This window comes from Amblyomma americanum, chromosome 8, assembly GCF_052857255.1.
Source record: "Amblyomma americanum isolate KBUSLIRL-KWMA chromosome 8, ASM5285725v1, whole genome shotgun sequence".
In the NCBI taxonomy this organism is placed as follows: domain Eukaryota; kingdom Metazoa; phylum Arthropoda; class Arachnida; order Ixodida; family Ixodidae; genus Amblyomma; species Amblyomma americanum.
In genome coordinates this window covers 6,480,872-6,504,569 of record NC_135504.1, presented here as the reverse complement: position 1 = coordinate 6,504,569, position 23,698 = coordinate 6,480,872, and the positions used below count along the sequence as shown (strand labels likewise).

General features: G+C 46.3%; 4 protein-coding genes across 4 annotated transcripts; all 4 read right to left on the bottom strand.

Moving 5' to 3' along the window:
- Positions 1-1,368: 1,368 nt before the first annotated feature.
- Positions 1,369-2,938, bottom strand: LOC144100006 (ixochymostatin-like). Its single transcript, XM_077633057.1, has 2 exons — positions 2,826-2,938; positions 1,369-1,656 (listed from the first exon to the last, which is right to left on the bottom strand). Exons 1-2 carry the CDS (start codon positions 2,881-2,883, stop codon positions 1,466-1,468), a joined length of 249 nt encoding a protein of 82 aa, XP_077489183.1. The 5' UTR covers positions 2,884-2,938; the 3' UTR covers positions 1,369-1,465.
- A 2,406-nt stretch (positions 2,939-5,344) lies between these two features.
- On the bottom strand, positions 5,345-10,755 carry LOC144100837 (chymotrypsin-elastase inhibitor ixodidin-like). The gene is made up of 2 exons (XM_077633727.1): positions 10,275-10,755; positions 5,345-6,371 (listed from the first exon to the last, which is right to left on the bottom strand). Exons 1-2 carry the CDS (start codon positions 10,339-10,341, stop codon positions 6,136-6,138), a joined length of 303 nt encoding a protein of 100 aa, XP_077489853.1. The 5' UTR covers positions 10,342-10,755; the 3' UTR covers positions 5,345-6,135.
- A 3,015-nt stretch (positions 10,756-13,770) lies between these two features.
- Positions 13,771-14,719, bottom strand: LOC144100005 (ixochymostatin-like). Its single transcript, XM_077633056.1, has 2 exons — positions 14,569-14,719; positions 13,771-14,054 (listed from the first exon to the last, which is right to left on the bottom strand). The coding sequence occupies exons 1-2, from the start codon at positions 14,636-14,638 to the stop codon at positions 13,867-13,869; spliced, it is 258 nt and encodes an 85-aa protein (XP_077489182.1). The 5' UTR covers positions 14,639-14,719; the 3' UTR covers positions 13,771-13,866.
- Positions 14,720-18,716: 3,997 nt separating this feature from the next.
- Positions 18,717-23,421, bottom strand: LOC144100230 (ixochymostatin-like). Its single transcript, XM_077633248.1, has 2 exons — positions 23,323-23,421; positions 18,717-18,949 (listed from the first exon to the last, which is right to left on the bottom strand). Exons 1-2 carry the CDS (start codon positions 23,384-23,386, stop codon positions 18,753-18,755), a joined length of 261 nt encoding a protein of 86 aa, XP_077489374.1. The 5' UTR covers positions 23,387-23,421; the 3' UTR covers positions 18,717-18,752.
- Between the last annotated feature and the right edge of the window lie 277 nt (positions 23,422-23,698).

The window sequence follows — 23,698 nt, the reverse complement described above, 5'->3', positions numbered from 1 at the left end:
GGATCGAGGGAGTTAAATTATAGTGGAAAAAAAGCTAACTAGGTTGTCTTTATGCATTTATACTCCATCTTTACGAAAGAAATTCTAGCAGTTATTGTTCCTTCCGCTCTTTCCTCGTTGAGTTTTATTTTTATTTTCATGTGCTGGTGCGAATTTCTCCGATATCCCATGGCAGCCTCTCCGAAATACACTGAGGGTATTGAATGCTCGACCCGCAGCAGAAACTTCCCGATGTGTTTTGTTGGCCTCACCTTTTGTCGACCCGGAGTTGCCGCTTATTTGCGATTTTACAGCTCATCGACGTCATGCTGTGGTGGAGCCACTATCAAGTTAAGAAAATTTGGCGCGCCATACCGTATCGTCTGCTCTATTGCCCGTGTGGTTCGCGGGCACTTTGAGACGTCGTTAGAATAGTTTTTCTGTAAATATATTTCTCGCAAGCTTTGTTACAATAATGTACACAAGCTAACAAGAAAGAGGAATTGCTAAAGGGGACTGCTTGATTTTTATGGGGCAATCAATGCACAAAGGGCATGAGAACAGGAAGTTTCCCTACTGCAGTGAAACATTCGCACGACCATAGCAGCAGAATTCTTATCAGGCGCCCAGTTTATACCCCTGAAAAACATGAGCTCCGACTGTGTTCACTCTTATATTGTGACTCTGATATGCAGTGACCTTTTTTACCGTTGCTGATATGTCAGTATTAATTGGCAAACATCCTTCAGGCACAAAGCAGCCAGTCGTGTGCCACAAGGCTCTGTGTTGCGAAGCCCTTCTCTTTTCTATTTTTAGAAACGATGTTGGTACTGTTATACAGAACTCTTCGTTTTTACTATATCCCGATGACGTCCAAAATATTTAAGTGCGCAATGTTAAAGACAGCGAAATTCTGCAGGCTGACATCACATATCATTCCGTCGGTGGTGCTACACAAACAATTTTGAATGTGACAAAAACCAAATTTGTCGCAAACCATTTCCACGCGCCACCGCCCTTAGACGCTTCAGGACAATCGGTCTCTAACCCTCTTGTCAGAAGGAAACGTCATTCTGCACTCAGAAATTTGTTCACTTATAACCTTTCTGTCATTACGACGCGATTAAAATGCTTTGCGCAGTGCACAAACCAACACTGGCCACATGGCTCAATTTTCAGATTTAAATGAAATTTCCACGTCACCACTAAACGCAGGTGGTTGTGTTCATTAGAGTTCAAAGAAACAGCCAACCATCAGACGTTGCAGCCATCAAGCTTTCAATGTCGGCGGCGCGCTACCGGGAAACGATCGCAGTACTTTGAGAAAGATTCCAGTGGCTATAGTGTAGCACTGACACAAGCGACGACAACAGTGAGACGTCTCGCTTTTGAGAAAAAGCCCTGTGTTTGTTTTATTTAAACTCCTCGAGAGAGGGGACATGAGCCACCAGCGGAGCCTTTCTCCACTGAAGTCGGGGGGCTGCCCTCAGCACTCGTCCTTGGGCACGCACTTGTGGTCGGACTTCCTACGGTAGAGGTCGTCCTTGCAGAAGCATCTACTGACATAGTCGTACGTGCATGGCTTCACTCCGCTCTCGGGCTCGCCGCACTGGTGTTCACCGCAGGTGCTGCTCTGGCCCGTCTTGTATACCTCACCTTCGTCGCAGTCTTCCTCGTCTGCAAGAAACAAGTCGGCCGTTCGAGGCTCCAGCTAGTGCTAGACGCAAGCGCGCGGTAAACATGAAAGGAACGAGAGAGAAAAGAATTTTTTTTTCCTCCGGGACGATGGACCATCACTGCCTGGTCCTCTCGGTGCACCTCCATGGGGTGGTATTCTGCAGCTGTATTCTATTCAGACATGCCTTCTCCGGTCCCCAAGTACCTATGCCTCAGAAGAAGACACCCGCAAATACCACCCCTGTGCACCTGGACTGCGTTTCTACATATCCAGAGGAGCATTCGAGACCACACCTCCTTTGCAGCTAATGTCATCCTAGACAACACTGTCTTCGGGGAAATCAGGCGAGTGGGAGAATTTTCGCTCACGGCATACCAGGACTCGCCGTCATTTACAACAAGGTTTCTCCACAGCCAATGTTGAACTAACTCAAGACATGTCACCGTTGTCATACCAACAGCTTCACCAAAGCCCCGATGAGAGCCAGCCGTAGTAAGTTGAGGAAATAAACACGCACAAGGCATCAAAAGCGATAGGACAATCTATAAACGAGCTGACCGTTACTGTGGCAAAAGTTAGATCAATTAGTTGATGTCCTCTTTTAAGTCTTCAGTCCGTGGTACAACACAGCAATGAGGTGTCCCTCAACGGAGGCCTTCAAACCAATGGCGTAAACCCATTGTCGTGACCATCGGACTAAACACTATGGACACTGAAACTCTCTTGACAACCCATAGACGTCCTAAACGTTCACATGACGTCCAAGGGAGTTTCAGTGCCCACTGGGAACCGCCTGGCACCTGCCAACGTCTAATCGCAGGCGGGATAGCACGTGTAAAATGATTTACCGAGATATCAAAACAACAAGTCAATGCCATTGGTTGGATTTTCTTCTTCAAAGAATACTTGCCACTTGGTTCTTGAGTATAGCCCGTCATCTTTTTGCCCTTAGTACTCGGCTTATGAGTCACTATTCTAGCTACAACTCCAAAACATGCATTTCCCCTACGCCTCAAACGCACCTGTATAACACTTTTATGAGCCATGACGCGTACACAGGAGTTTTAGGTAGCGCCATATTCAACGTCGACAGCGAGTAGTTTTTGCGCACAAGAAATATCTAGGATTATTAATCCTGACTCCAAAAAAAGGAGAGCAGCCGTCTCACCAGCAAACCCGCATTGAAGTAAGGCCAACGCTACAGCAGCGACTAGAAGAATTTTCATGGCTATATTAGATGCTTTCTGGAGTGGAAAATTGATGACTCTTCTCGAAATCCTCCGATGTGAATCGATGGTCTCGGGGAGCAACATTTATACAGTTGTCTGGCTGTTCGTTTGGCTTCCAGCTGCAGGTTACAACAGGATGGGGAGAGTGACAGTGCAGGAAGTCGAGGCAGATAATGAAAGTTTCTTGCGTTGCTATTGATGCTCGACCTACATACCACAACAGGCAACCCACAAGTGGAAGTTACTATATTTTACCCGTCTAGGCGCAGGCATATGGAAGTAGAGTCGGCAAGCAAATAAGCCCTGGGAACTGCGATGTCGGCTGTTCTAGATTACGCTGACAGTGACAACAATGCTGGACAGTTGTCCCAGAAGTAAAACGGAGCAAGCGTGCGTAGAGAAAGTGGGTTGTTTCACCCTCACCGCTCATAGGGTGACATCAAAAGGGTAGTCAGGCGAACACCTGCTCGTCGCTTTTCAGGTTTTTCTTCGCTCTCATATTCCGTTTTATTTTGAGGGCACCCGTAGATTCTGGTACAACTCCTTCATTCAGTTAGCGCAGTAAAAAATACGTGAATAACTACAGTAAATGACATGAAATTAAAAAAGTGTATGAAATGTTGTAAGGCAAAAGGCGGTCGCACGCGCGCACTCGTTCTTGTAGCATGACAAATGGAGCCTAACAGCGCCCTAAAAATAGCTCGGGCCGTCTTTTAGGGCCTCGGTGATGTATGGTACTGTCTGCTGTTTTACCTGCAGCACATTTTAGTGCTATGTGGTTTATTCGTCTTATAATCACGCATTCTATACAGATACGCCAGTGAGGCCAACGTAGCTGCCGCGGGGGCTGAGTGTTTTATGGTTCTCAGTTGCTCGCCCGAAAGACGCGGGTTCGATGGCAGTGCACGTTAAAGCACCCCAGGTGGTACAAATTATCTGCAGTCCTCCACTATACGGAGTCCCTCATAGCCCGAGTCGCTCTGGGACGTTAAAACCCACAAAACCAAGCCTTCAAATATTGTTTTTCTCAAGCTCATTAGAATAATGGAATAAAATTGCCTTCGGAAGTAATTAGATTGACAGCACTGAAAATATTTAACACTAATCGCTCTTCATCCCATAGCCACGTTTTGAATTTACGTGAATTGTAGCGATTCTCCTATTGCTGAACATGTCACTTTGTAATTAATGTGCTACTTTCATTTTGTGTTGTAATCGCAAGCATTTTACGATGAGCCACATTGTAATCTTATTGACACTCCTGCTAGAGCTTTTTGCTAGGTCCTGCAGTTTTCGTTAAATAAATTAAGTAGTTATATACAGCGCTTCGTGCGGAAGATGTTTGCATTCTCATGCCACGTGTCTTTGCTGATAGTCTGTCAGGTGCCTGGTTTTTTTTTTTTAACAACCGGCTGTCCAACTTAAAGCTAACAATTGGCGAGACAGGCTTAATCATGCAGCTGCCAGTCTGCGGAACAAATGAGAGCAGTTGGCGTAAAAAAAAAAGAAGGCTGAAATAACCCTGCTGTGCTACTACCGCGGCAGATGCTGGGGTACAGGCACAGCATCTGTGTGTTTTTATTTCCCCTTGCGCACATGTTAACGACCATGTGTCTATTAATATCGAGGGCAGGTTCAGTGGTATATGAAGGCACCCTAAACCGTTCGAGCAGCAGGCGTATATGATGAACTCATTGTTGTATTCCGACACGTGCAACAGATGCCCCGACATGACCCCGTGAGCCCTTTCCGGCTAAGTCAGAGCTGAATTTTTTTTATTTTAACAAAGTGAAACGAAAAGCTAGAGTTCGTGTTCGGTTTTAACTCAGCTGCGTTGCCGAACACCTAAAGCACTTCTACCTGTGATGCTCATTTCAATCCCTGCCTTTTATGGCCCACCTTGGGCCTTTGTGCAACCCTATTCCGTAGAATTTGGCAGGTGCCCAGGGTGCATTTACCAGAGAGTGGTCTGGACGTGGAAACGTGGAAGGTGCCTCCTGAGGAGCACCCTTCGGTGGGCGCACCTCTGGTCGATTTCTGGGCACGGAGGAAACAAGGAATTCGGCCTGGTCCGCTGCGATCCTCTGCGACCCAACGCACCAAGGGCCACTGAGTGTGCTACCTACCCAACGACACTCTCCAGAAGCTCCACCAACCCCCCCCCCCTTAGCCGCTTCGATCGGTGCCAAATTCTACACACACGCGCGCGCACAACAGACACATGCAACACACGCACACTCACGTACACACACGCACACACGCACGCGCGCACGCACCGACCGCGGCTTCTTCGCCGAAGGCAGCGAACTTTGAACGGACGTCTCGGACGAGGTTCGTGCTAGCAAATCCGTGCAGCTGTGAGAGAACAGGGAAGCAGCAGCGCTCAGTAGGCACCGCCTCCGCGTCAGATTTACCACCGACGGCGGCTATCGCCGAACCTTTGAACTGAGTCGTAGCGTAGTTTATCCGATATTTTTTTTTTTTTACAACACGGCAGGAGACCTTTGGTTCATTGTTTTCGCACATCTCTGTGAGCAGCTTTCATCGCACTGCTCCATTATACAAATGTTTTGATGACCCAGCCGTGCAAAGCACAAAGAAACAAAACTACGGTGCGCCACACAAGCATTCGGCGTTTATCTTAGCAAAGAAGAATAACCCAGAAGTGTGAGATTTAGAGTCATCAAGTGTATTCCACAAGCTGCGACACCGGGTGATGCCATACCTAATATGCGACACGATCAAACTCAGTCGAGAGGCTGGAGTAGTTGCATTGTGACATTTGGCCCATAGATACTTTTTTTTTCTCCAGGCGTAAGATTAACCTATCTACTAAGCCTCTTCCACCTCAGTGCATCTCCCCTCTATATCTCCAAGGACAGTCCTCGGTATCGTTTCGAAAAAGTGTAATTTTGCAGCGATAGCTGTTAGGCGCCCGTTCCTGGCTTTGTCATCGCCGTCGGTGTAACCGGTGGACGCTTTAATGTCGTGGTCACATGACATTCATTCATGTCACGTGACCTTCACGTCGCGGTCAACCTCGGTCGCATGAGCCTACGGGCGGCTCTGTCTGGAACAGCCGTCTGCCAGTGCAGGGGTGTATCACTTGAACACTATACACCAGTCAGCCAGGAATATAACCCCAGAATTAAACGCCTATATAGCTATCGCTGAACATCGCGTTGCACAGTCGTAACCGTCCTGTGAGTTTTTCTACCGCCTCGAGGTTCAGTGAGTCGTGCAGGGTGCTCAGGCCTTTGTAGCTGGCGGTCTTTCGCACTGCGAAAGCGGCACGCAGATGCCGAGGCTGTTCCTGTAGAGGCCGCGGACGCAGAAGCACTGGTAGGCACAGTCGCGCGAGCACTCGTCCGTCGGCTCCGGCTGGGCGCAGGACAGCTCGCCGCACGACGTGCTCTCGCACTCCTTGAACACCTCGCCGGGTCCGCAAGACGGCAGGGACTGTTCGCTGACGCCGCCTCCACCCTCTGCGCATGTAAGGATCAATCAATTAATAGCAATCATCAACATCGACAAATACGTTACGTCTTCTTCAGGACTAAACCTAGTGAAAAAATTACAGGATTGCACTTAAGTCCGGTTATGACCGCAAATGGGAAAGCCATTCCCTCTCCTCTTTTTCCCTTCATTTTTCATATTACTTTATTTGCTGTAATTTTTTATCTTTTATTTGTTTGCTTTTATTTTTGTTCTCTTTCAATTTCTAGTTTTTCGATTTCAATACGTACATGTTGCCTAAGAACGGTTGCTTAATCAACTTTTACATATTTGTTTTATTTACCACGCAACTTATGATTGACGGTTCGCGCGGACAGCTTCCATCTACATCTTCTGTCTACAACTTCCGTCCGCGCCATTCATGAGACAAGAAAGGCTTTCGCCTTCAAAAGATTTATGATGCAATAACCTCGAACGGTTTGTTATACAGATATCGTACAATTATCAAGGAGCATGAAGCTAACGTCATTTCTTCTCACAAAACCGTACATTTGTCATGCGCATATCATACAATATCGTGCACATAGTATGACATTTGTACGACAAAGCCTCAATGAAGTTATTGCATCATAAAGCTTTTCTCAGTGGGAAAGGCATTTCCCAGTGATCTCTAGTTAGCCCTGTTCTGCGCATGTCGCAGCCAGCTCATGATAAACATTAGTTTTCGCTGCGGTAGAACTATAGGCTGCTCTCGATGTTTTGAACTCGAGAGAAACAAAATTTTCTCAAATTGGACAAGTTCAAACTAATCGGAGTCTTTGTTTTGGCGGGTCGGTTCGAATAGACCGGTATAGCTCTGATTAAGCGGGTTCGAACTAGAGTGCACTGTAGCTGTCTTTGTCCTTAAAGCCTCTGGTTAAGAAATGAATCCTTTCTTTTCTTACATTTTCGGTTTCCTACGAATTGTACACTCCACATTCGTTCCAAAGGTTTCACTTCCATTTATACAGCTAATTTCGCATAAATGTTTTATCTCTATTCCGCCTGCACTCGGTGCTTGTATCGGTCATTTGTGTTGCTCCTGCGCTCACTGTTCTCGTTGAGCCATAACTTCCTTGCGGCTTATCTTCGGAAGAGCGCTTACACGTTTTCTACATCAGGTTCAAGAATAAAACAATCAGTCACCCTAAACCACGCGAATTGCTTCATCTCCCCGCCCCGTTTTTCTGTCTACGCACTCTAAAAACAAAACCTCTCAAAAAGAGTAAACTGGCTGTTGTACTCTCTTTATAAGCTATTTACTCCATCTAAAGTGTCCTAGAGAGTAAAAGGCTTCCTTCGACAGAGTACGGCAGGGAGTGTAACTGCCTGCGCACGCCCTCTACGGTTTAAATACATAATGATAGTATTGTCTTCGCTTGTATAATGCAGCTGGGCTATGGCCACCTGTTACCAGCATACCTCGCAAAATACTTCCATCACTTATTCTGCAGAACTTAAAGTCTCCATTTCAGCGGCCGGAAAAGAGCGATACACCGGAGCAAAGGTTCCAAATAAGTACCATTCAGCGAAGGTATGCACTTGAGTACTTAAGTTCGAGAAAAGACGAAACTCCTCCCACCTCCACACTCCAGTGGGAACGTTGTACTGCTAACGCAAATTTATCGCAATCGCTTCGCGTGATCGCCTGTGATTTTTTTTCGCTAAAGTTTTGTAGTAACAGGATTATCTCCACTCCTGCAGGGTGTATGCTCTACGCTCTGGCTGGGAGTAGTGCACCGATTGTGAAAAAGATAGCCAAATTTGGGACAAACGTTTACTCCATTATAAGGCGTTCATAGCAGTTCATTACTTCTAAGGGTACTACACTATACTATACTGTACTATACAATATTATACTACGCTATGCTGTACTATACTATACTATACTATACTATACTATACTATACTATACTATACTATACTATACTATACTATACTATACTATACTAGGCTACGCTTTCCTTCCTTTCGAGTCGAGTCTGTTACCCTAACATACCGCCGCTAATCTGTTACACGCACTGCCTGTATACCGGCTAATCTCATTCTCTTATGTTGATTTTAGCTATATAATAGTACTGACTCTTGGTTGCCCTCAAGTACACACTTCTCTCTTTCTCTCTTAACGTTAACACTTTCATTTTTCTTCACCAGTCGGTTGCGTTGTCCTCAGTTTAATTCCAAGCCTTTTTGTTAGCCTCCAAGTCAAGGCTCCATGAACGGTAACTGGCAGGAGTCTTCTGCAAACCCAAGGTTAGAACTTGTGCCTACATGCGCTGAGTGATTGATTAGTTGGTGAACAAGCAACGCTTTGCAGTGTGTGAAGTTCATTGCATCAGAGGGCTACGAATCAATTTTAACTACCGGAAGTCTTTAACGGTCACCCAAATATCCCTACTTTAGCGTTTTTGCATTCCGCCTGTTTTGAAACGCGACCACCACGGCCTCGATTACACCTGTAAGCTTTTCCTCAGCGGATAATAATTCGGTCGAGGTTACCGCGTTTCGCGGAACCCGAAACGCAAAAGGTGCCCGTGTGCTGTGCGATGTCAGTGCACGTTAAAGATCCCCTGGGGGTCGAAATTATCTGGAGTCCTCCGCTACGGCGTCCCTCGTAGCCTGAGTTGTTTTAGGACGTTAAACTTCATAAATCAAACAATAATCACATAATTATTTAAAAAAAACAAGAACCAAAGAATGCACTCATGTCCGAAAGCTGAAAGTTAATAATGTGAAACATGGCTAATCGGCACGAAAACCCGGCATCTCCCAAAAAGTAGCGGCGTTAGAAAACACGATTTGTGTAAGCGGTGTGACGTGATCAAGGGCGAGAAAATACGAAATTTTAATAATAGTCAGCAGTGTAGTACCTAAAATTCCACCAACCACAAAGAAATAGAATATAATTAGAACGTAAATGGAATAGAATTCGAATATAAATGGTATAGCCGCCGGGGTGGCTCACTGTTTATGGCGCTCAGCTGCTGATCCGAAAGTCGCGGGCGCGGTCCCGACCGCGGCGGTCGCATTTCGGTGCAGGTGAACTGCTAGAGGCCCATGTACTATGCGATGTCAAAGCACGTTAAAGAACCCTAGTTGGTCAAAATTATCTGGAGCCTTCTACTACGGCGTCCCTCAGAGTCTGGGTTGTTTTAGGAGTTTATTTCCTCGTGTATTGTTTACAATATACCCGCGCGTCAACCTGTGCGAATGTTGCTCAGCTGGGGTAGATTGTACCAAGGGCATTTTAGCAATAGTCCTTAGTGCCTTATTTTGTATTCTTAGATATGAGTTTAGTTTGCAGTCTGTGGCTTTTCCCATACCAATACGAAGAAATTAGAGCAATATGCAAAATGTATTTAAGCGTTAATTTCGCTTCTTCCAGAATTTAAAGATAACGGTATAGGATTCTCGATCTCAGGTAGTTTTTTCAAGAAAATTCTTTTGTTCGCCCCACTGCTGGTGTTCTGAAATATCCACACCCGGCGCTTCAACACTTTTCTAAGAATGCGTTTTTTAAACACTAAAAGAAGTTTCGTAAAAAATAGTTTCAAGAAGACGCTCATGACAGGCTTTCATAAGCACTATCCACTCTGAAGTGACCTGTAGATGCATTTATGCCGAGAAATTAAACTACCTCGTGCACTTAAATTATCTAAACATGAAAAAAGCACTAAACACGATGGAACTGCATTGAAGAAGGCGCTGTCCTAAATTTCATTTTTAATAGTGTCATAGTAATTATAATTCTCAAACCACAGGTACTTCACTGTCTTCATCTTGAAGTGGAAAGCTTTCGCGGAAAAGGTTTTGCAATATATTTATCTAAACACAACGGTTTGCAAAGCATGCATCAAAAACCATAATACACTTCTTTCTTTCGACAGACTTACCAGGATGCGCAATGACTTCGCAGGCTGCCAGTACCAGGACAGCGAGGGCGATGCGCAGGGCTTTCATGTCTGCACTCTTCGCACCCTCCTACAACACCCACAGTTCTTCTGCAGAAATCACAGGTCCGATGCTCCTTTTTTGTCCTTCTCGAGCTCAGGCAGTTGTGTCAGCGCCGATTCGGAAAACAACACATTCCACACCGACTTTCTCGTGGGGGCCTTTCAGTCCAAAAGCTGCAGACCTGCAAGTACGCTCCTTGCAGAAACCCTATCTGCTTCCGCGACGGTCACGCAAGCCCGTATGCAACCACCACACGCGGCACGCATGTGCGAAGAGCCGATAAAGAGGATGCACAGGACGAAGGCATGGGTTTCGCAGTCTTCAAGGAAATCCCGTGCTAGCGCGTTGCGTCTAATTGAAAACACATCCGTCTCCTCTCCGCTGCTGTTCGTGCTGCGGCGAGCTGTCGATGAGCAGCACGCTGTGAGCATTCGGAGGCAAGGTCAGCTGAAAAAAAAAAAGAGGAAGAACCCACGCGCGCGGGAAAGGCTGACTTTGAAAAGTTGCGGCGGCCTTCGATGCTGAGCTGCGTGCAGTCACGAGGAGTGGAGAGGAGGAGGAGGGAATCTGAAGCACGACACTGGAGTCGGCGATGATAAGAGAGGAGAGAAGCTGCCGGGGCTCGATCGTGGCTGGCGATTAAATTAATGAGGGTCTTTTACGACGCGCCGCTGGACGACCGGTGTTGCGAAACCTGAGATTTTAGGATTTATTGCTTGTTACGCCTCGCTTTCGCTTCGCGATCTTTCGCATTTGTGTTTTTATGAGCGTCTTGAGGGCATGCGTGCGTGCTTGAGTATTTGTTTGCGTTTTAAACGTGCGCTAATATTTTTAGAGCTATTTGGTTTTTAGACATGCCCGATCAACACTACCGGTTATGAAGGGCCCCTTAGTCGGGCGATCCGTGTTAGTTTCATAGACTTTCAGACAGAAACTGCAGTAAACAAACTTTTTCTTTTTTGGATTCCGCTGCCATTAGCATGCACCAATTTGGCACTGAATTCAACCCGCGACGTTGATCTCTCGAGCCGAACGTAAACATCGTTTATCGCGTGTACGTTTTTTATGTACTTTCTGGGCTTGATACGATTGCTGTGAAGCTTGGCGTCGCCGGGCCTTCCTGGTGGTAAGTTTTAGCAGCCCTCCAGTATGTGCGAATTTTCATGATGAAAACAGAGCCATTCATAACAGCTTACGTTAAAGGCGTAATAGTCAATAAACTTTTTGAGCGCGTATCGACCTGTTCGTGTATGACCTTTACTCCGCAAAAACAACCCGCCTTATAGCTCATGGGGATTACATACGGTGGGTGCAAGGCTTGCGGCATCCCCCGACCTCCCTCCCGAGAAAGAAATTTTTTAGCGAAGAAATGCGAAAAATCCCCTGTGCATACAAGAGGATGCCTTCTGTCACAGATTCCTTGCAACTACTGCAAGTGGGGGGCTACGAGACGTCACAAAAGCGACAGATTTCCCCCAGAAAATGTCAGGCAAGTATTGCATTCCTGATAAGTCAGATATTTCTTCTGACAGGTCAAAGGCTTCAATGGCGCCTGCTCAATAACCGCTTCCAACCCTCCGTGTGCATTCGAGGAGCTGGGTGGCGAACACCACTGCCACCACCGTAATCGTTTGTCCTACCCTCAGCTTCACAGAGCCGTGTTCAAAGATCCTCGGAAAGCTGGGGTTTTCCAACTTGTGCTAAATGACGCTCGAAAGTGCTGCTGACTGATACCACTGTGATCAAAACACAGTGATGAGGTGGCATTGCCATGGCGGTTTGTTGAAACAGCACTAATGGGATGATCACAAGGAGAAAGTGCCCGTTACACATCCCCCTTTACCATACCGCAGCGCTGGTCATCAAGCACCACGACAGGGTGCGTAGGCAAGTTGACGCCGTCACCGACTCGCAACAGGCCTGCCGAAACTTTACCAGCGGGCGAACAATGCTGCTGGCGGCTCAAATACTGTGTGCAAAGCTAGCGGAATACGATCATATCACGTGGAAGCCGAGCCACGCGAGACTGGAGGATAACGGAAGGGCGAAGCGCCTTACTTCGAGCGTTAACCAACCGAGCGGGGAAAACCAATCGTCCGATCAATCCCCACCTTTTACTTTCGTGCCCCTCTCATTCATCTACGGCGAGCACATCAAGATCCAGCGGCTTAAACGCAGCATTATCCCTCACTCTCACAAAGAGCTCAGCACTGAAGACGCCGTAGCTCTCAGAGTTATTCAAATAAAGCCATTCCCAATCCTAGACAGACACAGAAAGATGTGCTCAGTAACATTTCTTGGCGTGTGCCCCTGATGCGCCGACGCTCGTCCCACATACTTCTACATCTCGCGAGGGTGTGAGTGCAAACCCCAACACTTAAAGACGCCTAGCACATCATTTGAGCGGTGGGAGGTACAACTGTCCGGTGATGCCCTGGCGGGACAAGAAGCGCTCGCCCAGCAAGTTCGTCGAGCAGCCGTGGTCAGTGGAGTCCTGGAATGAGGGAGCCACCCACTCAACCATTGGATCGAGCTCTATAATCTCTTTGGTACTAATAAGTGTTCCTCTTCCTTCTCCTCGAGAAATCCTGCACTTTGTACTTCTTCAATCTACCAGATGTAACGAGCCGGCTAGCCTAAGAGAAAGTTTTGCTCTACATCAATACCAAATTGACCTCGGCACCTTTAATATGCCTAACACCGGTTTCCAGTCGTTTGATCGAAGGATGACACACCCTTTTCTGTGGTTTCTGACTGGCCCTTGGGACCTATCCATATGTATCATGACCATCCGGACAATGACGACCCTGCTGCCTACCTGCGACCAGGGCTCCCCACTGCTTTGGATCGAGAGCATGAAGCTATTCGTGGTCTCACAATCAAGCTTAACCTACACCCGGGCTCTCCAAGAGCTAGGCCACCTCATCAAAAGTTGTCCTCGAGGCAACGTTTTCCTCACGCTTCCAGTTTGATGTGATATGATGCAAATAAACTTCAATTAAATCACCAAGAGGCCTGATCTCATTGTATTTGCCACCGCTGCACGAAACATTTCCAGCTCGCGCCGCAAGTCCCCTCGCTTCAGTCGTGATGAATACGCAGGCGAAAAAAAAATCTCCCGCACGTTTATTCCTCCCCGGGTGAAAAAGTGACAACAACCAGGTCTGTGCCCCACCTTCGGCTCCGAGCGAATGCCAAGAAGCACCTCGACCACACGACCATTTATGGCAAATCCTCCACAGCACTCACTTCCTTTTCACATGGAATACATTTTAGATACACATTAGGTGAAATGTGGAATCTTCGGTTACGACATTTACACAACGACGGACAACCTTACCAGAGGTATCCAAGAAGGTGTTTCACGCCGCTACTGCATAAAGGAAAGAAACCATGCAATTACTATTGAAAAAAGCCCTCTCCTGGACCTGCGCAGTCGACGAAGCATCGGAAAGTGGCAGCAGACGCATGCGGTATTCAGCAGCACTTTTTTTTTATTTCCGTCCAGCGGATGGTTAGGATGCTTCCCTTCTAGCACTGCTCCCTGGGGACGCACTTCTTGGCGCTGTTTCTGAAGAAGCCGTCGGCGCAGAAGCAGCCCGTGACGCAGTCCGTGGTGCAGGCCGTGGGAGGCTCCGGGTGGGCGCAGCTGAGCTCGGCGCACCGGCTGCTCTGGCAGTGCTTCAGCACCTCGCCCTCTGCGCACTTGGGGGCAGGGCCTGCACCGCGGAGGGAGAACGATACCTCTGTTGGGAAACTAAACCTCGCTTGACAAGACATGCACGGACACAACGATGGAATATCTGAGGAGAGAAGCAAAGGGCATTGCACGAGGAGTTTAAAGACAAAGGGCCACTTCGAAAAACAGTTCAAAAGGGCAGGAAATCGAAGACACCACAAAGCTCTAATTTAATCAAGATGAAAAAAAAGAAAAAGCCTTGTAAACCCGAGGCAACGCTATTTCATCTGGCTTGGATGAGAACGGCAGTTCTCTTTAACCCTTTCCTTTTTTTTCTGCTTAATTTAGCCATTCTCACTAATATCGCTTACATTATTTTACATTTTTCACTCACCTGTATTTCGCCTTTCTCTCCATTTCAGAATATTTTATAAGTTAACGCTATGAAAACTAGCGCAAATTTGTAAAACCTCTCTTACAAAGACGAGCCCTGTCTCCGCACAGACCAGAGACCCAAGCATAAGGCAAGCAGTAGAGTTTTCCCACGGACTTACGTGTAGCGTCACACAGCACAGCTGTAGCAAGCAAGATGGCTACAACGCCGGCTACGGCTGGCAGGTTCATGGCGATATCAGTCGCGTCCGGATTTCCACTGAGTACAGGTATATAAACGGCTCGGTCTAATGAGCTGTTCAAGGTCTCAGAGCGCCAGCAAATGCCGGCATTCAGCACCTGGTTGAACCCTTTTATAGGGCGCGCCCAGCGGCCGGTAAGGGTACTAAGCCGTGCAGATAACACCGTCGTTGTCGGACACGCGTGCAGACGAAAACAAGGTCGGGTCGTCTGCTGCCCTTTGCGGGTTTTTACGTACTCTATCGAGCCGTATCATAGAGCAGTTGAACCGGTTACGGTGGAAAACTGAACTAAACTAACTGGCGTAGCCAGAAGAAAATAAAAAGCTGTTTTTTTTTTTTTTTACTGGAAGCGTTCAAACGACTTTTGCCCATTTTGCGACACTGCATCAGGTTGCGCCAGGCACTGTAAACTTAGACCTTTTCACTCAGCGTCTCTTTTGAAGGTCGCGTGGCATTCATGTGCAGCTTAACGTTTTATTTTATTGTCGCAAAAGCTGTTGGGCCACATTCTAATATGTTTCCAGACGACCGTACCAGTATAAAAAAAAAGCAAAATGCCCGTAATAGTTTTCATTTCTCTTTATAGCTGCCTGCTCTCGTTTTCATATCTGCACAGTCCAAAAATGGAGGCTTGCCGCGTCCGCGGATGTCTTGTAGCTAATAGCCGTGTAATATTGGGCGCTCGGACGCACGCATCTGGGTATAAGCATTGGATCATGGGAATAAAATGGTTCTTGTGCGTGTTAAGCCTCATGTTGCTTCGGAATAATACGCCGTCACTACATACTGACGCATCCGAAGGGATCACGCATACCCACCAAAGTGGACGCATCATTATAAAAGCGTGCGGCGTCACTAAGCAACAGCCAGTGCGAGCTAATCAAGAACCAAATCTACGTACGCTTCTTGCGCACGAGAACTGTCTGTGACTGGCTGGAATTGGTGCCCTGGCCAATCAGATCAGCGAAGCTGTCGACCGATCACGAGTGTCTCGTATGCCCTGCGGACACCTCTGTGGATTCGGGCACTGCTTTAGCCATTGCCACATCTAGTTTTTTATGCCAGTTCACGGATAAGTTGACGCTCCTCAGTCTGGCATATATTAACTAAAACGTAAAACCGGGACAAGCCAGAACACCCGACGTCCACAGCGCTGCATTTCATGAAATCCTAAAACACGTCATTTGCATAAGCGGTGGCTTAATGTCGCCAAGTAAAACACTGAAAACCGGACTAAGGCTGCATCAGGATTCTATCTTTGCCCTAAATTCAACGTTGGAGCGACGCGGCCTCATCGTTGCTTGCAGTGATGGCCGTTTTAAGATTCCTCGGGAACTCAAGACTCACGTGCATCTTGTAAACAAGCTATCAGCTATAATCATATTGCATCTGGTTCCTCCTTCAAGGACGGTTGCCAGCAGCTGTTTATTTCGGGCCTCTTTCTTTTTGCTTTACTTTTTTTTTCGCCGTATGCGTCCCCTACATCTTGCTGCGTAAATTAGAGAAAACGTCGTATGCAGCTCACTCGTTAGTGAGCACGCAGCGTAATCCCGTTTGCTTGCTTCGACAAAGAAGCATGTGGCTTGCACGAACACCAGGAGATGTTATGGATTGATAGCTTCCAAGTCTAGTCGTCCTTGCTGCTTTCTCAAGCGCCAGCACCGTTGCCTAGCGCGCGATTAGGTATGCAATGAGAAAGTCCTGAGCTACCGCATAGAGGTAAGACGCTCGTTTAATCGATATACCGCACAGATAAGCGTCGATGAAAACTACTCTCCAGCGCTACTTTATCGCAGGCTAGCCGTGTAAAGTAAAAGAGTAGCATGGCTCAAATTCTGTCTTCGTATACGTCCACTGCGAACAGGGCGTATGCGTAAATATTAGGGCCTACGTGAATTCTCTCTCTTCCTCTTCAAAAAAAAAGAATCGGCAGGGACACTGAAGAGTGCTTACGTGTGGGAATGCGAAAGCATGTCATGGACGCTAGACATAGACGTTTGGTTGCAGCTTGCGAACTGGGTTTGTTTCATGCGATCAGCCTTTCTTTTTTCGAAGTACATGACACCACCCACGTACAAACGCAACGCACGTATGACACCACCCGGATGTACAACGAACGGCTGCATCACAATTTTGATACAAGTCTGGGAATGCTCACAACTGAAGGTACATATGTCATTGGTTCGAATCCCTGTCGCAAAATAGACTATAACTTTACTGACACATTAAAACTATATGCAACCAGAAACCGTATGACACCACCCGGAATGCTCAACGACAAATTGTTGCGTAACAATTTTCGTGGAAATGTCGCCACAAAGTCAGCGAGCGGCGGGTATATGTAGACGAACGATATGCTTTGATTTATGATTTATGGGGTTTAACCTGCCAAACCAACTCGGGCTATGAGGGACGCCGTAGTGAAGGGCTCAGGAAATTTCGACCACTTGGGGTACTTTAACGTGCACTGACGTGCACTGACAGTACACAGGCCTCTTGCATTTCGCCTTCATCGAAATTCAACTGCCGTGGCCGGGATCGAACCCGCGTCTTTCGGGCTAGCAGCCGAGCGCCATAACCACTGAGCCACCGCGGCGGCAGACGAACATGTATAGGATTCTATTTAGTGGTGGTGCTTGGCTCGCTGTGTGCGTCATACGGCCGCTTGATGACGTCACCCTCTTTGCTTGACATCGCTGAGATTTTCTTACCATTGCGAGTGCACACACCCACCGACTTTTCTCTTAATGGGACTAGTAATGTTCACTCATTAATAAAGTGTTACAGCCACGATGGCGACGACTCAGGAAGCTAGGAGAGAAACGAGGGTGAAAAATTGGAGGACCCTCCGAAATTATAAAAAAAAACTGACATTTTTACGATTCCACAAATGACTACACCTGTCACATTTCAACAGGTATTATTTCTTACGCACCACGTATTTATTCGAAATCAGGCCTAAACTTCGTTGGTGCAGGGGTCGACAATCATTTCAGCTACGGCCGGTTGCAACTTTAGCCTGCAGTGGAGCTCCGCCCGCATTCAGGACCACCACACAAAACTCCTCCGCGCTAAAAAAGTAATCCGTTATTAAAGGTTTTCTTATTGCATAAAAAATAAGATGATCACTAAGCTCAAGGATTTGAATGTCTCCGGCTTGTATGACACTTACAAACACTAAAAGCTGGTTTCGTTTACTGTTTTGATTGGTCAGCGGATTAAGAGTCCTCTTCGTGGCCTATCACCAATTGTTACCAGCTGGCTTTTTTTTTAGTTGGGTTCTACAACAGTACGTGCAGGCTACGCGTGGTTTCTGGGTTTATTCTTCGAACCAGGGAAGGGCAAAAAATCTGGCATGTTACTTTTCAGCCATTATCTTTATTCACTCCAAGCAATGGAAAAGCACATGTCAGTCATTAAATTTAAAGTAATGTTTCCAAGCACGCGGAACCCACACCCAACATGTAAATTTTGAGCTTTGATGTATTCATATATTTTGTGGTATTGCCCGAACCAAAAAAAAAGCGTGAAGTGCCAAAATTAGGGAAAGAAAATATCTTTCTCCCTTTAGACCTGTGTTGCCGACTCCAGCCACCCGGGTTCGAACCCGACCCCGGCGGCTGCGTTTTTATGGAGGAAAAACGCCAAGGCGCCCGTGTGCTGTGCGATGTCAGTGCACGTTAAAGATCCCCAGGCGGTCGAAATTATTCCGGAGCCCTCCACTACGGCACCTCTTCCTCCCTTTCTTCTTTCACTCCCTCCTCTATTCCTTCCCTTACGGCGCGGTTCAGGTGTCCGCCGATATATGAGACAGATACTGCACCATTTCCTTTCCACAAAAACCAATTATACTATTATACTCCAGCTACAGATTAGCAGACCAGCTATTTTTAGTCAAACGGCAGCGCGGCCACACCATGGCTGAAAATTACGGACAAAGTTCCTTTGCATGGGATCTGGCACAACTCATGTGCTGTCTAATAAAGTTTTCACCATTTTTCTTCTTTTTCTTCAGATCACGCTGCAGATTACTATTGGCACGAGTGTCTGGTAGCTTGGGTGCAGTTTATTGCTTTCATCTGAATGCCATATGCGGTGGAGCATCACGAGCAGAGCGCCCGGGGCACGCATCTCCTGGCGCTGTTCCTGAAGAAGCCGTCGGCGCAGAAGCAGCCCGTGACGCAGTCGTAGGTGCACTTGGTCGGAGGCCGTGGGTGGGCGCAGCTCAGCTCGGCGCAGGTGCTGCTCTGGCACTGCTTCAGCACCTCGCCCGGTCCGCACCCGGGCACAACGGGGCCAACTGCGAAGAGAGCAATAGAAAGGGTGTCAATTTACTCCGTCGGGGTGCTTTCCGGAGAGGGATTTTTTACGCTGCAAGAGCTCTCGAAAGCAAAACGTGTAAGGGTGTCTTTCTTTTACTCTTTCGAAGAGTTTCCGGGAATAATGCTTGCAGTGGCAGCGGAAATTGGTATAAAAACAGTATTATTATTAGTATAGAAATTTAGACCGAAATTAGTTTCGGTGAGTAATTTTGCTAAACGATCACTCAGACAGAATTTTTTTATGTGCAAGGGATCCCACTCATTTGAATCAGAATGCAATGGGAACAGAGTGGGTCTCAAACGAATGTGCCCGAGTTTGCTCTATTGTTCCGACATATATTCTTGCACTACCAACACTAGCCTCAGTTTGGTTTTTTAAAGGGACGGTTTCCCGCCGCGGTGGCTCAGTGGTTAGGGCGCTCGACTACTGATCCGGAGTTCCCGGGTTTGAACCCGACCGCGGCGGCTGCGTTTTTATGGAAGAAAAACGCAAAAGGCGCCCGTGTGCTGTGCGAGGTCAGTGCACGTTAAAGATCCCCAGGTGGTCGAAATTATTCCGGAGCCCTCCACTACGGCACCTCTCTCTTCCTTTCTTCTTTCACTCCCTCCTTTACCCTTTCCTTACGGCGCGGTTCAGGTGTCCAACGATATATGAGACAGATACTGCGCCATTTCCTTTCCCCCAAAAAACCAATTATTAAAGGGACGGTTTACTGCCCGAGACGAGTATAAAAGCATTACCATATTCTTGTTGGTATAAAAACAGTATTATTATTAGTATAAAAAATTAGACCGAAATTAGTTTCGGTGAGTAATTTTGCTAAACGATCACTCAGACAGAATTTTTTTATGTGCAAGGGATCCCACTCATTTGAATCAGAATGCAATGGGAACAGAGTGGGTCTCAAACGAATGTGCCCGAGTTTGCTGTATTGTTCCGACATATATTCTTGCACTACCAACACTAGCCTCAGTTTGGTTTTTAAAGGGACGGTTTACTGCCCGAGACGAGTATAAAAGCATTACCATATTCTTGTGGATCGATCTTTCCCCATAATTACAATATCGGCTGCAAAACTCTAGTTTTTGACAGGAGTTTTGTTTTAAATTGGCAAAGAAAACCAGTCCAGACCCGACGGTCGCACCGTTCTGTGTTAAAACTAAATTTAAGTAACACGGCTATGTCGCCTAGAGTTGATATACTGCAGTTTAAGAATAGGACTGGGCACAATAAATGGTTTTACTTCTGTTTTCTGGGATGGTAGAAACTTCAGACAACGAATTTTTTCTCTTGCAACTAGTCACCGTTTTTTGTATGGTTTAGCCATGCTTCTCATCATCTTTTCTAATGTTCCGGAACCTCAGGCTGCCGGTAGGCTGCCAGTGACGCAACCATCGGCACCACTGCGGACGGCAAAAGCCGTGGATCGTTTCTGTATTGGATATCAACAATTTTATTTTATTGATAGTATTTTCAAAACTAACTTTGTGATCTCAGTTGTAGTTTTAACGCAATTTGTATATCTTAATGCCACGCTCCTGATTCCCACTGCGTGTCGCCGACATGACACGGCAGTCGTTCTCGTATGTCAGTATATTTACTCTATGGCAGTCGTCGTATCCACCGAGTTGCACAGAGTTACTGAACTTACTGTGTATCGTATCTCCGATTTTAGGGCTTGCGGACACAGTCTACCACAGGAAAACGAGACCACCATATGTAAAAGCTAGGTTTAAGCTAGGAGCTTTCAAAAGACTCAAAAACAAAGCAAAAATTATTTGCTGTAATATGCAAGAATAGATGTAATGATCAAGTAAGCAATGCGAGCATAGAAACTGCCTACATTCTTCCCTCATAGATATCGACAGAAAATTGCTTTTTACATTTTACAATTTATGGGGCAGAACTCGAATGAATTTAATGTCTTCACTCCGTAACTGTCCTCTCACCTTTAGACACTGTTTTTGTTGTGTATTTTATGGGCTAGAAATGCAAGCAAGCGCCCGAGTGTTCTGTCATGGCGCTGCACTCTGAATTAATCCGGAGTCCTCTACTACGGCGTCCCTCGTGGGCTACGTGTAGCTTTGGGACACAAACCATGGTCCCGCGAGGTTGGCATTTATTGGCTATTACCGTTGTTGCTGTCGTTGTTTACCACAGATCAAACAGAGCTTATACCACAACTCGTAAGTCGGCCAAGAATCTGCAGCCACACGGTGGCCAATCAGCGAAGTATATATGAATTCTTTAAGAGAACAAGCTGAAAAACACGCGCCACTAAGCAGGCTAGTGGAGGCAGAGGGTAAATCTTAGATCGCAATGGAGGAAAAAAAAATTGCTCCAAGAAAATGCTGCAATTCCTCAACCCAGCCAGAGTATGGCACCTTTCTGTGCGTGCATAGCCAACGCGCTGACAACCGAGAATTTTCTTTGTTTCTTTCTCTTCAGACTCTTTTCTTTCTATTAACTATAATAAATTCTTTCAACAGCAGCACTGGCATCAATCGCACACTCGGCAAGCATTAGATGTAACTTACAAGCGAGCTCCTAACACATGGCGTCGCTATAGGTAACTTATCAATGAAACAAGAGGTTGAAGGTTCGGTTGTTGGCTTGAACAGCACGGAAGTCTCTTTTGTTTTCTCTCTCTCTCTCTCTCTACCTCTTTTTGCAGATAACTAGTGACGGTCATTGCTACAGATTGAAGCGAACTCCGAAAATGGCGACAGCTTGGACTAAACCCGGTCGCAGTCGACTGCATCACACTCAGCTTACTTCCGCTTCTTTGATGCAGGCCTTTTATATAAACGCTCCAATAACTAAAGCCCCTCTTTCGATGGAATTTGGTTCATCTGACAATGCGGATGCATTGCTCAAGCGCATCTGTAAATATTCATTTATTTAACATGTTTGAACCAACTTTTACACCCTCTTTTTATGCCAGATGTGCATTGCCCAGAACCTAAAACGAAACGCCCTGTATATTGCAGAGCTGTGACGAGACAACCAGGCCTCTTTAGTCATCTCAGTTTACAGAACACTCCTTAGGATCTATGTACTGAAATTCGGCGCTCCGATTGCACTAACACACGGTTGTTTGCTGGCTGTCACAACGCAACGTTCGCGGCCCCAGAAAAACGATGACGAAGGTACTGCCCCCCTTGAACTGGTGCACCCGGTGTAACCAAATCGAAGAGACCTTTAAAAAAACTGTGCCCAAGTTACAAATTCCGAGATGAAACCGGTGAAACAAAAATTGTAACAAGTTCCACAGATATTATAGCCCGATAGATCAATTTAAACCTAAAACAAGCAATGTTTTGCAACATTCTGACGTTGACCGGTAACAGACCTCACCCGTATAGCTCAGTACATTAGAAAATCGTGATACAATTGCGCATGTTGCATTAACGTTGCTCTTTACATTGTAACGTTATGATAATATTAAATATTAACAAATAACATTATATGCTGGACTGTAAACATTAGTTTAATCTTAAATATAAAGTGTGCTAATGCTCAGTTCAAAGCATTGCATAATGATCAGATCATAACCATAAAACATTACAAATATACTGGGTGCATTTTCTCTCAACAATTTTCTCTCTGTTCGTACTGTAATGATGTTCGTCAATAAGCACAATTTTGCAATTAAACCTTTCAGATGGTGCCTGCCGTAGACTACATGCGAAATCCCAGTATTTCGTTACAAAACTTTATTTATCACCCTTTTACCACTATCCCTCGTGGGACACCCTTCCATGCTGGCTATATAAGACTGAGGCCATGGAATCCGTTCGTCGGCGAGTGTATATAGTTGTATGCATTAGTAGTGTTGTATAGCAGTCCTGAAGTGTAGCCCTCGCGGTGTCTTTTTCTCCTTGCAAAGTGTTGAGTAAATTTGTGTACGCTCACAATTAGCGGGTCTTGACTTGCAGGGTCACTTCAATATTACAACTTAATTTGAATTTATGTTGTTTAAATATTTGCTTGAAGCTAGGAAAAGGTTTTCACAAGGTTTGTTTCTAAAACTCCGGAAATGCTAGGGAAAATAAGATTAAGAACAATGGATTAACGTTTGAACAAAACAACAAACTAACATAGTTGTAATGTCTCGATGTTACCTAGGTATGTATCCGCTCCTAGTTAACCTCTAGATCTCCTAACCACCGGGAAGTGGTGACAGGGAATAGCCAGGAATCGAAGCGGAGTTTTGTAGCTGGTATGAGCACCGTGGATCGCATAATCCGGAGCATTTTCTTTGGGACACAATTACATCATCTGCATGGCGTTGTTGAGACACGAAACTTACCAAAGGACTTTGAGACGCATCACTGCGCATGTGCTTACCTTGAGCATGGCACAACGCTACTGCAGCAAGTAAGACGGCTACTGCTACGGCTTGCGACTTCATGATCAGGTTCAGTGGTGAAGTGGCGTCGAGGCTGCTTCAAGAAACCTTGGAGCAAAGTGACGGCGTTTGACCGATCGTTTTCAACTTTATATAGAGCGACCTCCTCCAATGAAAGGGTTCATACAACATGCCGAGACGAAAACAGGGTGCACTGGTGCGCTCTGGGAGCTACTGACCCTCTAATATTAGAAAGCTGAAGGACCGGTTGCAACTGATAAGCAGGGATGTTAGACATGTTTTCAAGACAAAAAAAAACGTTTATTTGTCTACGTTTATTTACATCAGGTGTGCCCCTCTCCGCTCCTTTCACTG